This window comes from Daktulosphaira vitifoliae, unplaced genomic scaffold (genome assembly GCF_025091365.1).
Source record: "Daktulosphaira vitifoliae isolate Bord-2020 unplaced genomic scaffold, ASM2509136v1 Scaffold_2, whole genome shotgun sequence".
In the NCBI taxonomy this organism is placed as follows: domain Eukaryota; kingdom Metazoa; phylum Arthropoda; class Insecta; order Hemiptera; family Phylloxeridae; genus Daktulosphaira; species Daktulosphaira vitifoliae.
The window spans coordinates 43,306,441-43,322,334 of record NW_026099573.1 but is presented as its reverse complement, the minus strand read 5'-3'; the positions used below and the strand labels follow the sequence as shown (position 1 = coordinate 43,322,334).

The following is a 15,894-nucleotide window of genomic DNA, read 5'->3' as shown; positions in this document are numbered from 1 at the left end:
AAGTATAATGATATCTGACAACACAAAAAAAAAAAAAAAACACATCTTAGTAAAACCAATACCTTCTCAGCTTCGCATCGAAGCTAAAATTGGTGGATTATTCCAAAAGCTTCATAAACTGCTAGTTACTTATTAATATCCTGATTAACATAAAGTATGTCGAATGAAAAAGGGATTATTAAAAAATAGTATTTCCCATAAAAAAATTATATTGATCAATACACTTTTCAATAAGTTATAGCATTATAAAGTTAAAAATGTAAAAAATAAAATTGAGAATTTTGACACAATAATAGCATTTGGTAGCCATTTTCACCGTGAAGACAAAATAAAGTCCAAAATTTTTTTTTACATAATAAAGTAGATTATATTAGCTTAATTTAATATATATAGAAAAGTGTCAGACTTTCCGGAACACTTTCAAAATTTAAGTTGAAAAAGTCAATTTTTTGTGAAAAAGTTGTCATTTTGAATCCCCCCCTGTAGGCAGGTAAAAAGTCAGATTTATAAAAAAAATATACCAAATGATAGGTAAAGACATCATGCATCTACAAAAAAAAGAATTATATTGATCCATACATCTTTCGAGAAGTTATAGCATTATAAAGTTAAAAATATAAAAAAGAATTTTTTTACAAAAATCGTATTTTTTTTATTAAGTTTAATGTCTGTTTTCACCATGAAGATAAAATAAAGTCCGAAATTTTTTTTTACCATTATAAAGTATATTACATTAGCTTTAATTTAAGATATATATAAAAGTGTCAGACCTTCCGGNTTTTTTTTTTTTTATGTCTGTTGCCACTTTTTCTCAGCTCTCACTGGACCGATTTCTTTCAAAAATACGTCAAAAGATCACAAATCGTATCTAGTTGAAGACATTACTCTTAAAAATTGAAAAAAATTCCCTCGTTCCCCGCAAATGGGAGAAATATCCAAAAAAATTACAAATTTAAAAATCGCTAATTTTCGAAATTTTTTCACTTTTTTTTCTTAAAACTTCCATAACTTTTTGAAAAATCAACAAATCAACATAATTTTTTTTTATACTAAAACCTTAGATAATTACCTTTCATTCAAACCTTTCAACAATACGTCAAAAAATCACAAATCGTATGTAGTTGAAGACATATATCTCAAAAATTAAAAATGTTTTCCGTAAATTATGAAAATTCCACAAAAAATTACAATTTTTAGAATCGATTAAATGTTGACAGATTTTTCACTTTTTTTCTGAAAATTGCTATCACTTATTGAAAAATTAATGAATCAAAATAATTTTTTTTATATTGAAACCTTAGATATTTCCTGGTCACAAAGGGGTATTCAAAATAGAAACTTATTTACTAAGGTCAACTTTTTCAACTTAACTTTTGAAAATGTTTCGGAAATACTGCGTCTTTAAACATATGTCGAATTGAAGCTTATGTTACGTAATATATTAAATAAAAAAAATTTGTCCCTTGAACTTATCTTCTACGTACAAATAACTGCCGTAGTTAAAAAACATGCTATTTTTGTGTTCAAATTTTAGTTTTATTTGTTTGTTTTAAAATATCTTATAAGAGTTTACCATAGTAATAAGCCCATCAATAAATATAAAATTTACATGAGTCAAACTTACAAAAAATCACAAATCATATCTAGTTGAAAACATTGCCCTTAAAAATTGAAAAAATTTTCCTCATTTCCTGTAAATGGGAGAAATCTCCAAAAAAATTACAATTTTTAAAATTGGTAAATTTCTTTTTTTTAATTGCCATAACATTGTAAAGAATGAACAAATCAAAATAATTGTTTTTTTTTTTATAGTAACCTTAGATATTTCTCTTTCATTTGATATAAATGGTTGCTGCATCAGTTTATTGATTTATTTATGCAGTCTATTGTGTTCTGAAACAAGGTTCCAACCCCACCCGTCAGAATTACTTTTTTTTGTATTTTTTCTTAATTCAATTAGATAGGAATTAATTATGTTTTTGGATCAATCCTCCAATTTCTTAAAATTAAACACTATCTACAGATTTTCTTCAAATCGTTTCTTATGATAATGATTATTATCACAGTCAGATATCATCTATACATGTCCCAAATATTCTACGTCTATACTATGCCGTGACTCCACTGTGCACCAGTTTTTTTTTATTATGATTTTATCTCATATTAGTTTTTTTTTATTTTCTAATACATAAAATAAGCTTTATTTTAGTATATATTTAAAAGACACAGTATTTCCGGAACATTTTCACAAATTAAGTTGAAAAGTTTAAACAAATTTTCAAGATTTCAAAAATTCAAAAATCTTTTCTTAACTTTGAAGAGGCAAATTAATCATAATAAATATAACTTTAAATTTAATGTAAGTTATATTCATGTAAATTTTATATTTATTGTGGGATTCATTACTATGGCAAACCTCTGTAAGGTATTTTAAAGTAAACAAAAAAAAAATTAAGTTTGAACACAAAAATAACATGTTATTTAACTACGGCAGCCATTTGAATAAAAAAGATAGGTCATCAAGATTATTTTTTTTAGCTTCGATGCGAAGCTGAGAAGGTATTAATTTTACCGTGTGTTTTTTTTTTAACATATATTTAAAGGACTCAGTATTTCCGGAACATTTTCAAAAGTTCCGTTGAAAAAGGTTACATTTGATACGCATATGTCAAGTTTTGAACTTGTCTTGTAGAAAAGCGAAATTTTCCGATTTAAAAAAAAATTATATCGGTATACATAATATATTTAGAAACAGAAATTTTTGTTGATATATATATTTTTCAAAAATTTATAGCATTTTAAAGTTGAAAATCGAAAATTTTAACACAATAATAGCGTTTTTTTAACTACGGCATCTATTTTTATGTAGAAGATAAGTTCTCGGGACAAATTTTTTTTATTTAATTTATAGTACGAAATATAAGCTTTAATTTGATACGTGTTTAAAGGACGTAGTATTTCCGAAACATTTTCAATAGTCAGTTAAAAAACTTGAGTTTTGTAAAAAAAGTTGTTATTTTGAATCCTCCTTTGTCGGTAGGTAAAGGGTCAGAATGTCAAAAAAATTATATGAAATAAAAGGGAATTACTTAAGGTTTCAATAAAAAATATAATTATTTTGATTTCTTAATTTTTAAAAAGTTATAGTAGTTTTAAGAAAATGGTGCCCTTTTTAAATTATTATTAATTATTTCATCACGTTTATTTTTTATTTGCATATTATTCATATTATTCTATTAGAACTTATTTTACTACTCGAGCTTAATAAATAAAAAAATATTTTTTGTAGTTACTTTTCGAATCTGAATTTCATAAATTTTTCACGAAATCAAAAGCAAATAAAAAATTTCAATAGTGTACCTTGCAAATTGACATTTTTAAAATGAAATAATTAATGAATTTATTTATTAAATAAATAAACTAAATAAAAACCTTACTGTTAAAACAGGCAAACTTTTTTTGTGAATTTCAAACCATTTATTACACAATTTTTTTATAATTATTGAATATTTGAAGATTATAAATCCAATAATCGCATTTTTGCAACTTATTAACTTTTAAATATAAGCTACAGATTTATATTATTAAGAATCTATATTATCAAATTCATGTTAAGATTATGGAATAACTTACATAGTAGTCTTTAAATATTATTCAAATTTTAATTAATCTTGGTTAAAATTTATTTGATTGTAGCTACGCAATATATTTGAATAATAATTTAACGTTTTCAGTTCTAAACTAGAAATTTTCGTTAAAACATATTTATTTTTGTTTATGATACATGCAATATCTTAAAGACGTAGAACAAAACTCAACACAAATTTCCCCATTTTCAAAATTAAAAAAACCTACATCCTCTATCAAGTAAACATAAAAAATATCGATAAATCAAATTAAGTAAATAAATCATCCTAAACAATAATATTCATAATATTTGTTATTTAGAAGTAAAAAGAGTTTAGAACTGATTTCAAAATCTGTTGAAGATGAGGAGGAAGAAGAGCAAGAAATGCATAATTCCCAATCATATCTAGATCTTATTATAGATTTATTAAAATTAAACACTAATCCAAACTTTTGTCATTATACATCGCTTTCTAATGTATTCTAGTAAGATTATTCAAAAAAATCTATAATCGCAAATAGCTTATCGTTTTAATTCACATCTCATATAGTTGTAAAGATTGCCAGATGATAATGATTCCAAATATAGCCAACCAGGTATGGTGTAAAGTTCCAAAATTTATAGTTTCTCAAAATGGCACAATTAACTGTGTACACTCTAAGTAATAAAATTTGCTTATGGATATGAATTTAAAGGTTGACAGCTAAGATGAGAGTTTAATAGGTGTTCAGTTTGGAATTTGACCAATTACATGAGTAACCTGGTATTTGAATTTAAACATCCCAAAGAAGTTTACTGGCACATATGGTTCGAGTGTCATTTTCTCAAATGCACAGCATGCAATCAACCATATCCAGTAAAAAACTCCAATATGTGTCGTTATCATCCTAAAAGCCCTGTGTACTTTTCTATCGAAGAAAATAATCATACATTAGAACATCCTATAGGTATAATAATTGTCGTATATTTTCCTATATGAATTTCCTATGCCCAAAAAATATTACTTATTACAATATTTACGTTAATAAATATTTCAGGTTGTTACACATGCTGTGGTACAAGAGCATTTAAATTTGAAACTATAAAAAATCATACAGTAAATATTTACTAATAGCAAAATTATTTTTATAATTTTTTTTTTTTTTTACAAAGTAGGGATGCCGTTTTCGCAGTCACGTTCCACTTTTAAAAGATGATCCAGATAAACAAGTATACGACACTGTGAAAAAATACTCGAACTTTATTGTCACCAAGGTTCCAGAAATCGAGTTTGATAAAGAAATTATAAAACTCATACCATCAAACTCTTGTAAATATAAAAGTAGTACTTTAAAATTAAAAGTGTATTAGACACAAGTGATCAATTTTTATTATATAAAATTACTTAAGTTCTGTTAATGATTTTAAAGTATTTAAGCAAAAGAATAGAAGCACATAAAATAATTCAAGTTAAATGTACTATATTTTTATTATAATCTATATACCACTGTAATAAATATTAATTAATTTAACCATAAGACATATGATAATAATAATATTTTTAGAAATTTATACGTACTAGAATAATATTTCGTCCATTTTATTCTCTTTAAAGATATAAATAGTAATTATTTAATTATTTTTTATTTAACTCCCTTGAATTTTTTTTTTATAGATTTTAATACATAGTATTATTATAGATCGAAAATTATCTATTATTAGTGTTATTATTTTTAAAGAAAAGTATCTAGAAATAGTGCAATAAAAAGTTTGGAGGGTATATGAGAACTGATCCTATGGTCGTGACGCACTAGTATATAAAAATGTTATCAATATTGAATAAATTAATCTCTAACTTTTAATTCAATGTTTATTATACAGAGTGATCTTCTAATGCTAGTCACTCAATTTTTCCTAAAAAATGTTTATGTTAAGAAAATTATTTTTCATATTTTTAGTTGAACATATTATTTAATTTATCAATTATTAATTAGTTTTTTAATTTATCCCTTAATCTTAAAAATATTTCAACTTAATTTTTTTTAATGGTAATATATATATTTAACTAGCTTATAAAATAAAAATAAATGTAATTAAGAAAATAACAGTTACACATTTTTAACTGGTAATTTGGAAGTTATAATCATTTTACATTAGAATTGAAGGTGTAGTGGGTTTATTAACTTTTATATCTAAGCTTTGTTTATACATAATTGTATATGTAGGATGCTTTCTCATTTAGCCATTTCAGTTTAAAAGCAGCACTAAGGATAGCTTAAAAACAGTTTTTACTGTTTTTTGCTTGTTTATTATATTAAACTTTCGTTGTTTCTCAAATAAAAGAAAATTTAATTGTGTCTACAATTTATTTTTTACTTTACAATTATTGATAAGAAAAAGAAAACTAACACTTTTTCATACTCAACACTATTTTTAATTTCAACTTAAAACAGGCGTGTAGTTTTTAGCAATTGAAAAATTTATCTATTAAAAATAAAGGTGATAAAACAATTATTTAATGTTTAAGAAACTTCTCTAAGTTCTTGATTTACACTAAATTATAAATTTATTTCCAATTAATTTCTTAAAATAAGTGTTGAGTATATATTTTAGTGGTATTTTTTACAAAATTGGTTAGTAATTTAATGGATTTTACTAAATTTGGATTATTTACTAGCTATTGAATGTTCTAAGTATTCGCTGTGGTGGAACAAATTGATACTAGGAGAGTATCCACCATTAAATACTCCAATTACATCATATATATGGAATTATTTCAATTCACCAAAAAAAAAAAAAAATTTAAAAGATCCAAATAAGTTAGTCAGTAAGTATTGCGCTTACTATTATTTAACTTATGCACTTTTTATGTTTAATCCCAATTTTAGAGAAAAAATTAGACGTGGTTAATATAAGTAAGAAAAATAAAATAAATGAATCTTCAGAAAAAATAGATTTTAAGTATGTATGCCGAAATTCTATGGTTCCGACTGGTATTCATCAATTTGAGTCCACAATCAATACTAGCGATAAGTAAATTTGTAGAAAATAATTATTTTTTAAGTGGTAAGATTCTGCATTAAATTGATTCTGAACAAAAATATGAATTTTAAAAAAGTCATAAAACCCTAAATTTTTAAGCTTTAGCAATTCATTAAGGACCATAGGAACCTCTTCCCTAAAGAAGTTTTTATCAATTCACAATATACCCTTTGATAATGTGCTAAGTTCACTAAAACAACAACAGTGCAAAGATCTTTTATCATAACTTATAATACATAAAATAAAATGAAATTAAAAATAGAAATATTTTGATAATAATTATTATTGTTAATAAATGATTTTATTTATTAATTTTTGTTTATTATTTCTATGTTGTATAATGTTGACATCTTATATGCACTATAAGAAATAATACAAATATTACCGTATGTGAATATGATATTTTTAGTTTACACATTATTTTATACACAAGAAGTGTAATTTTGACATAAAGTATCGAAAATTCGTACATAAGTACAACATTTTATTACTACTTATACTTATTACAAATTCCCTCTTTGTACTGGGGAATAGACAACATTGTATGCGTTAAAAACTTCCAATACATGTGTATAAATTTCGGAAAATTTTCTTAACAGTGTTATTGAAAACCAACTTTTTAGTCAATGATCTTGTTTAAATAAATAATTTAAATAATTTCATTAATGGTATTCTCATGTTGTTAAATAATTATTTTGTTTAATATTTTTGTCCTTATACAAAAAAACATCTTAATATTGAATGATTGAATAATTAGTAAAGCAATCGACACTGGATAGCTTATTTTCGTGCTGTACGCAGCTAATTTTTAATTTTATTAAACAATAACTGATTCTAAAAAAACTGTATAGATTGTTGTATTTATTAATAAAAAAAAAAAATAACAGAAAATTCCGTTTCTAAAAGATGTTAAAAAATTATTACTTAAACTTTCCTTGAATAATAATCTATTTACAAAATTTATTATACAGAACAATAAACTTTAATGTCATATTTTAATTTTTAGAAATTTATGGTCACATGTAAATCATAGTCATAAAAATCAAGAAACACAAAGATTAAGAGAAATAAAATTATTTCAACAAATGGCTCTACGTTTGACGGCTAACATAAATAAAGTAAACAGCTTAGCCGATGCCTACGATTTACCCATATGTCATCTTAATCCTAATGGTAATAAAGTCCATTAAATAACATTAAGGTGGATAATATACAGGGTGGCCCACCACTCACTGACAACTTAAATAACTTTTGATCCAGTTAATATTTTTAGCTGATTTTTTTTTTAAATAATAGTTATACGTTAGGTCTATAGCTATATCTCAATAATTAATTTTTTTACATTTTATTAAAAATATAATTTATTTTTAAATTTTAAATAAAATGTAAAAAAAAAATCTAAGATAGCTATTTTGTAGAGTAGAATTTAAGAAAAATTTTAGTAAAAAAATATCTTATTAATATTCAGTAGTAAATATTCTGTAGCGTTTTGAAGTTTGTGAAAATTTGAATTTTCATGTACTATTTTACGGTATTAAACATTGAAATACGTATTGAGAAAAGGACAGAAGAAAACGCTATCTTTTCATGATTACTGTGTATACATATGATGATAATGTGTATACATTACAAACTTGGCATTAATACCATGATAAGAAATTAGATAAGGCAATTATTACTTATCACTCTCATTCAAAAGTATATTGAAAAGATAGCGTTTTCTTCTGTCCTTTTCTCAATACGTATTTCAATGTTTAATACCGTAAAATAGTACATGAAAATTCAAATTTTCACAAACTTCAAAACGCTACAGAATATTTACTACTGAATATTAATAAGATATTTTTTTACTAAAATTTTTCTTAAATTCTACTCTACAAAATAGCTATCTTAGATTTTTTTTTTACATTTTATTTAAAATTTAAAAATAATTAATATTTTTAATAAAATGTAAAAAAATTAATTATTGAGATATAGCTATAGACCTAACGTATAACTATTATTTAAAAAAAAAATCAGCTAAAAATATTAACTGGATCAAAAGTTATTTAAGTTGTCAGTGAGTGGTGGGCCACCCTGTATTTCAAAATCTACATTTTTATGAGAATTAGACAATTTTTTTATTTATATGTATAGAAATTACCAACAAAGTTTAGTAGAACTCTATTGCATTTCAATACGGCACTTTAAACTCAAAGTTAATCATAAAATCAAATGTATTCATTTTTTTCTTATATTCGTTGTTATTATTCATTTATATTTGAAAGTACGGTGATCAAAAAATGTAGCTCTATTAATGTTATATTTATAAGTTTTAATGTTGCTCTATTAATTTAATTAAAATTTTATAATTGTAATTTTTAAATATATATAGTATAACTATTATAACATAATAAATACTATTATATAAAATGTCTTATTCTATAACACGCGGTACGAGTTTTAATGACATTGCTACTCTAGTTATTGATAAGTGCATAGTTTTATGAAAAAAAAGCGAGAATGACAACAAGGGAGATGCATAACTATAAAGAAAAATTAAAAAGACTTTATAAAAATTTGTGAAGTTAAGTATAGTTAAAACTGGTATGATCAAAATTTTAATTTTCAACTTTTTAAAAAAAGCCAAATACTCGTGGTAGACAAGTGATCGGGATATCTTATTTTTACTGTCCCATTATTGTCACGATTCATTATTAGATGCCTCATTCTTAGTATTATGGTTTTAAAAAATTCAACAGTCTTCTATAATGCCTCAAGGTTTTCATCCTTGTTCTTACAGGTTCTCCTAAATTAGACTTCTGATTTTGTTCCGTTAAAGAATCAAACGATTAATATTATTTTTGTTACACCAATTTTATCTTACTTCTCACCTATATCATCAATATATCAACTAGTCCATATCTTTATAAAATTTATATATATTATAATTAAATTAATGAAAAGTCACTTAATAAGGTAATACAAAAACTATATAACGTAAAATTATTTTTTATTTCAAACAGGTGGATACTATAATGGTCTACAATCAAAAATATTAAAAGTAAACGAAACAAAAAAAAATTCTTCTTCATCCTCAAGTTTCAATAAATTAAAAAGTATTTTTGTAATTGCGAATGCTATAAATACCTTCTTTTACTTTATGAATTTTTTTAGATTCGATAAAAACAAAGAAAAATTGTTTCAAACTTAAATTTTCATAAATAGTTTGAACGAAGTTTTGTTTAATTGCTAATATATATGAATAAAATTGTAAATTATCTGAATTCAGTAAAAATTATAATAATAAATCTGTTTATTTTCATTTTTATCGTGCCATGTTTTATAATTATACAAATGTAAAATTAATTTAAAAAAGGGAATTAAATTATTAATATTATAAAAATAATTGAATGATTTTTATAAATGAAACACTATCTAGTATATATTTTGGTTGCACATAATAGTAGTTGTACATAAATTTACTAGATGGCGCTGTTTTTTCCAGTATTGTGTAAAAAAAATTTTAATCGACAGACAGTAATATTGATATTAATTTAATATAACAAAATTTGAACATTCAGAATAGCAATACTACTTTATAATATATATATATATATGTTTTTTAATGTTAGATTATACTTTTAAAAAACAATACGTATATAAATTGTGTCTATTTGATATTAAAAATGTAAAAAAAATTTTTTACATTGTACACTAAAAATGATACTTATACTTTAGTCATAAAATTATTTAACAAATTATTTTTAGTCTAATAATATTTATATTAGACAATATCATTATTGCACGCTATTTTGAAAAAATAATAACTTTTAATTAAATGAATATTTTGTGTTATTTTTTTCAATATAATTATTACACTATTGGACAATAAAAATATCATCAGAATTATTCTTTTTAATTTATTAAAAATATTGAGATTCATTTTACTTTGACGATAGTAGAATAACCATGTTATGAATTTTTGTTTATATTGTGGTATGTTTCAAAAGCTTTAATTTGGTATAGTACAAAAGTCGTTAGACCTTCCGAACATTAACAAATATCGAGTTAAAAAAAATGTCATGCTTTAGTGATATTTTTTTCCTAATAATTATTTTTAAATAACCCTTCCTGTTGTTATGTTTTTCTTTTATTTTTCACAATAAGCACACACAAGAAAGCTTATCGTCTCTAGTAATGCTATTAAAATGTTATTAGAATCATTCTTTTCATTAAAAAGTTATATCAGTTTTAAAATTTAACAATAAATTAGAAAGTACTATTTTAACTTCGATGCGAAGCTAAGAAGGTATTGGTTTAACTATGATGTGTTTTTTTTTTTTGTGTCTATTACCACTTTTTCACAGCTCTCACCGAACCGATTTCTTTCAATGATACGTCAAAAGATCACAAATTGTATCTAGTCGAAGACATTACCCTCAAAAATAGAAAAAATTTCCTTCATTTCCCGTAAATGAGGGAAACCTCCAAAAAAATTACAAATTTAAAAATCGCCAATTTTCGAAATTTTTCAATTTTTTTTACTTATAATTGCCATAACTTTTTTAAAAATAACCAAATCAATATAGATTTTTTTTATATAGATGCATGATATCATTACCTTTTATTTGGTATATATTTTTTATATATCTGACCCTTTACCTGCCAACGGGGGGGAAATTTAAAATGACAACTTTTTCACAAAAAATTTACTTTTTCAACTTAACTTTTGAAAATGTTCCGAAAAGTCTGACACTTTTATATATATCTTAAATTAAAGTTAATGTAATGTACTTTATCATGAAAAAAAAAAATTTGACCTCTGGACTTGTCTTCGTATTGAAAATGGCTACCGAATGCTATTTTTGTGTGAAAATTCTCGATTTTATTTTTTACATTTTTAACTTTATAATGCTATAACTTATTGAAAAGTGTATGGATCAACATAATTTTTTTATGAGAAATAATATTTTTTAAAAATCCCTTTTTCATTCAACATACTTTATCTTAATCAGCATATTAATAAGGAACTAGCAGATCATGTAGCTTTTGGAATAATTTATCAATTTTTTAAAATTAAACACTGTCTAAAGATTTGCATCGAAGCGTTTTTTTTTAATAGTGAATTTAATATTGTTGGATATCATTTTACTTGATCCAACTATGCCACGTCACCACTGTGCCGCGACCACCCTGTGCTCGGTTTTTTATGATAACGTTTTTTTGTTATTTTTGTTTAAATTTCTAAAATTGAGAAGAAGTTTTTCAATTTTGTCGACTATATCTTTAAATAAATTGAAATCAGCTTTTTTTTTACGTAATGATCATTAATATCGGTCAAACGATAGTTTTCATGGACAAGATATAAAAAAAAAGTACATCATGTTAAAATTAAAATATTTTTCAGTTTTTCATTAATGCTAAAAAGTAACGCAAAATATGCAATAGATCAAAAAATTTGATTTAAATTTGTATAAGTGTTCGTAGTAAGTTAACTTGTACAATAATTTTTAAAAAATTTGTCCAAATTTTCTCAAAATATTCTTAAAATTAAATANATGTAATATACTTTAATTTGAAAAAAAAAAATTTGACCTCTGGACTTGTCTTCGTGTTGAAAATGGCTACCGAATGCTATTTTTGTGTGAAAATTCTCGATTTTATTTTTTACATTTTTAACTTTATAATGCTATAACTTATTGAAAAGTGTATGGATCAACATAATTTTTTTATGAGAAATAATATTTTTTAAAAATCCCTTTTTCATTCAACATACTTTATCTTAATCAGCATATTAATAAGGAACTAGCAGATCATGTAGCTTTTGAAATAATTTATCAATTTTTTAAAATTAAACACTGTCTAAAGATTTGCATCGAAGCGTTTTTTTTTAATAGTGAATTTAATATTGTTGGATATCATTTTACTTGATCCAACTATGCCACGTCACCACTGTGCCGCGACCACCCTGTGCTCGGTTTTTTATGATAACGTTTTTTTGTTATTTTTGTTTAAATTTCTAAAATTGAGAAGAAGTTTTTCAATTTTGTCGACTATATCTTTAAATAAATTGAAATCAGCTTTTTTTTTACGTAATGATCATTAATATCGGTCAAACGATAGTTTTCATGGACAAGATATAAAAAAAAAGTACATCATGTTAAAATTAAAATATTTTTCAGTTTTTCATTAATGCTAAAAAGTAACGCAAAATATGCAATAGATCAAAAAATTTGATTTAAATTTGTATAAGTGTTCGTAGTAAGTTAACTTGTACAATAATTTTTAAAAAATTTGTCCAAATTTTCTCAAAATATTCTTAAAATTAAATATATTTATATTTAAAACGCTAAACAAATATTTTTCCCTAAAAATCTAATATGATAATTTTATGTAGATTTTGTATATTTCCATTATTGTACTACAATAATGCCTTATTGTAATTTTGTGCCTTCTAATAATTGCCTTATTTAATCTCCAAAGTTATAATAATATTGTAACTTTGAAGATTTAATTAGGGAAAAATGACGACATATTTTTCGTATAAAATTATTTCTCATCTTTTTTCAGTATATAATTTTACTTTTAACATTCAAATAGTTAATGAAGTCGATCATACATTTTTTTTTATGATCAGTCAAATCCATATATATACAATGTCATAAGTATTAATATATTTATGGGTGTATATTATAACATTACATTTCTCCTGTCTAAGATATTTAATATGCTGTGGCCGTTTTGAAAATGATTACTTTATTAATAATAACAAAAATTAATTGAAATAAACATGTAGATGTAATATACGGCGTACTTAACATTAATCAAATATCTCTATTGTATTTTAATTTTTTATTTGAAAAAAATTGTAGGTTACATTATGCAACGATTTATTTAAATCTTGTGTTAAATATCTAATTGTTCTCTGTTATAAGCATATTAAAATGAATAATTAATAATTATTAAACAATTTACAAGAGAGTAATAAATCATTTCACCACATAAAGTGAAACACCCAAGCGTTTAAAATATTATGTAACATTTATATAAAACCTTTAAAACCAGGCTATATAATTAAAAGTGCTATTAAACATTGTTTGTGCAGTTGAGAAAACACATTTAGGCATTTGAAAATCACTGAAATTATAAATAAAAACAAGCTAAAAAAATATTTATTGAAAATATTAGTATTTCATTTAACTATATTATCAAAATAGTTTACTCAAATTCTGAACACAAGAAAAAAACAGTGCAATTATTTTTAGGTAAAAGAAATTATATTTTGGGGGGAAGTGCTAAAGAATATAAGTATCAAATTTTTAAGTTGATATACATGTATAATACACGAGAGATTACAAATACAGGTAGCTAATTGGTTTTTTTATGACTCTATCAAAGATACAGAGCATTTATTATCAATGGTAATAAGGCATATTGCTGTGAATTTATAAATACACCAACAGAAAGTCTTTCTATTGATAAGTAATTGAGTGGGTTATGATAAAAAAATCTCTCTATATGTGAATATTCTTAACTGCTAAAATAGTGATCAAAATTTATTATTGAGCTATTTTAGCTTAAGTTAACTACAGAATAGTAAAACACAAGTAAGAAGTTGCAATTGGGAAATATATCGGGAAAGCAAAAATATCATTAAAATACTGTATATTTTCATTAACATTCTTCATGCACATTGACATCAAAGTGTTTCACAATAATTATAGAACAATTTTTTTCCAGTTTAATTTGAGCTATTGAATTACATGAATTAAGCGCAAAAAAAAGACATCGACACTAAGTCATACATTTTTAACTAAACACAGAAGTTAATAAGCTATACCTAATGTAGGATTAATTTGAACAGGTTTGAACTTCAGAAAACGATAGAAAATGAATATGAACATTACCCCACAAACAATAAGGTTCCCCGAGGCTACTTTTTTGTCTCAGTTGTTGCATGTTTATTTGTTCATTTACTAAATATATCCGAAAATATACAATGAGATCTCAAAGACAATCGAGTATCAAGGGTTTGCTCTGTGTTTACTGATTGTTCATACCCCCGTTAAGCGTATAACATGTCCCCTATCATTTAAAACAGCACTTGAACGTATTGCATTCACAACTCCAAATTGAAACCTTTGTGCGTGTGTGTCTTTTATCTACTAACTACTTAAAGCAATGATAGAAAAAGAAACTCTGTATTAAGGTCACACGGTTCGATTCACAGGAAAAACTGTTAATGACGTGTTTTTTAAAAGGGGTTTCTCAACAATTAATGCTCTTCGTGTTCTAATTGGTCTTAAAAATGACCTTGAATTTATAAATTAACCTTTCATATCATAGTAATTTAGCTTTGACAGCACATAAAAAATGTATATATAAAACTACCACGGATTTATCACAATTATGGTTCATAATCTGGAATAAATTTTATTAAATTTATTATATTAAATAGCACAAAAAAAAAAATGTTAACAAAAAGGATTTTTGTTAATCAATAAATGATCAACAATTATACAAATAACTACCATTATAACATTTTTATTTTTCTTAATGAGAATATTATTTATAATGTAACGATAAAATAATCGTTGTGGTTTCAAAAAAACACTTAGTTCAGGTAAGTAAAAACAGTATATTTTAGTAGTATATCTGGTCAAGACACATAAAAATTAAATTTAAAGACAGAGATAAATATGTATTGGTTTTATAGCATTTTTGTTTAATGTTCACACAAGAAAATTAAATGAATTTTGTCTAGCCAACACTGTTATAGTTGCAAGGTTTTTCTTTTAAATTTTAATACATATAGTGAATATATTTGTATAAGTTATATTAAAAATTTTACATTACCATACAACTCGTATATACGGGTTGTACTTTATTCAAAATTTTTAAATTTAGCAGATCTAAAAGTTACCAAAAGTTCTATGTATTAATGTAAAAATATTTTTTTAGGGGATAGAAATTAGATTTAGCCTCCAAAATATTTTACGGACTAGGTAAAAATAAATCTGATGACTTAATATTAGGATTTAAAATATAATAATTGATACGCAGTCACTAAAATGAACCATCATTTTTTAAGGATCTGGGTGAATCTGATTTTTTTCTGAGAATAGTCTTATCAGTCCTCAATATTTAGACATATGCAGAGCTTTAATATATACAATGTATCAAAAAAAAATCGATCTTCGAAATGTTTATGAGATACCTCATAAATGTATTATATACATTAAAATAAACATTTTATGAAAATT

General features: G+C 23.7%; 2 protein-coding genes across 5 annotated transcripts in view; one reads left to right on the top strand and one right to left on the bottom strand.

The window, feature by feature from the left end:
• The window catches only part of LOC126899911 (uncharacterized), an 8,039-nt gene extending 2,802 nt beyond the window's left edge, over window positions 1-5,237 (bottom strand). The window contains exon 1 of the mRNA XM_050675175.1: window positions 5,187-5,237. The gene's annotated coding sequence lies outside the window, so the exon portion shown is untranslated. The remainder of the gene's footprint in view (window positions 1-5,186) is intronic.
• LOC126899915 (uncharacterized) lies at window positions 4,825-9,960 on the top strand. 4 transcript variants are annotated; one of them, XM_050675182.1, is made up of 6 exons: window positions 4,825-5,083; window positions 6,285-6,434; window positions 6,496-6,640; window positions 7,656-7,822; window positions 9,655-9,747; window positions 9,806-9,960. In XM_050675182.1, exons 1-6 carry the CDS (start codon window positions 5,026-5,028, stop codon window positions 9,850-9,852), a joined length of 660 nt encoding a protein of 219 aa, XP_050531139.1. In that variant the 5' UTR covers window positions 4,825-5,025; the 3' UTR covers window positions 9,853-9,960. The 4 variants fall into 4 exon arrangements, 2 of the variants coding, with proteins under 2 accessions (XP_050531139.1, XP_050531138.1); XR_007702744.1 differs by having other exon boundaries at window positions 6,496-6,673; window positions 9,655-9,960; XM_050675181.1 differs by having other exon boundaries at window positions 9,655-9,960.
• The last annotated feature ends 5,934 nt before the right edge of the window (window positions 9,961-15,894 follow it).

Bases quoted from the DNA above. Each gene is read 5' to 3' on its own strand.
- LOC126899915 (XM_050675181.1), top strand. From the start codon at position 5,026: ATGATTTTAAAGTATTTAAGCAAAAGAATAGAAGCACATAAAATAATT. The intron at 6,435-6,495 runs GTAAGTATTGCG...TCCCAATTTTAG, and splicing joins AGATCCAAATAAGTTAGTCA to AGAAAAAATTAGACGTGGTT. The intron at 6,641-7,655 runs GTAAATTTGTAG...TTTAATTTTTAG, and splicing joins ACAATCAATACTAGCGATAA to AAATTTATGGTCACATGTAA.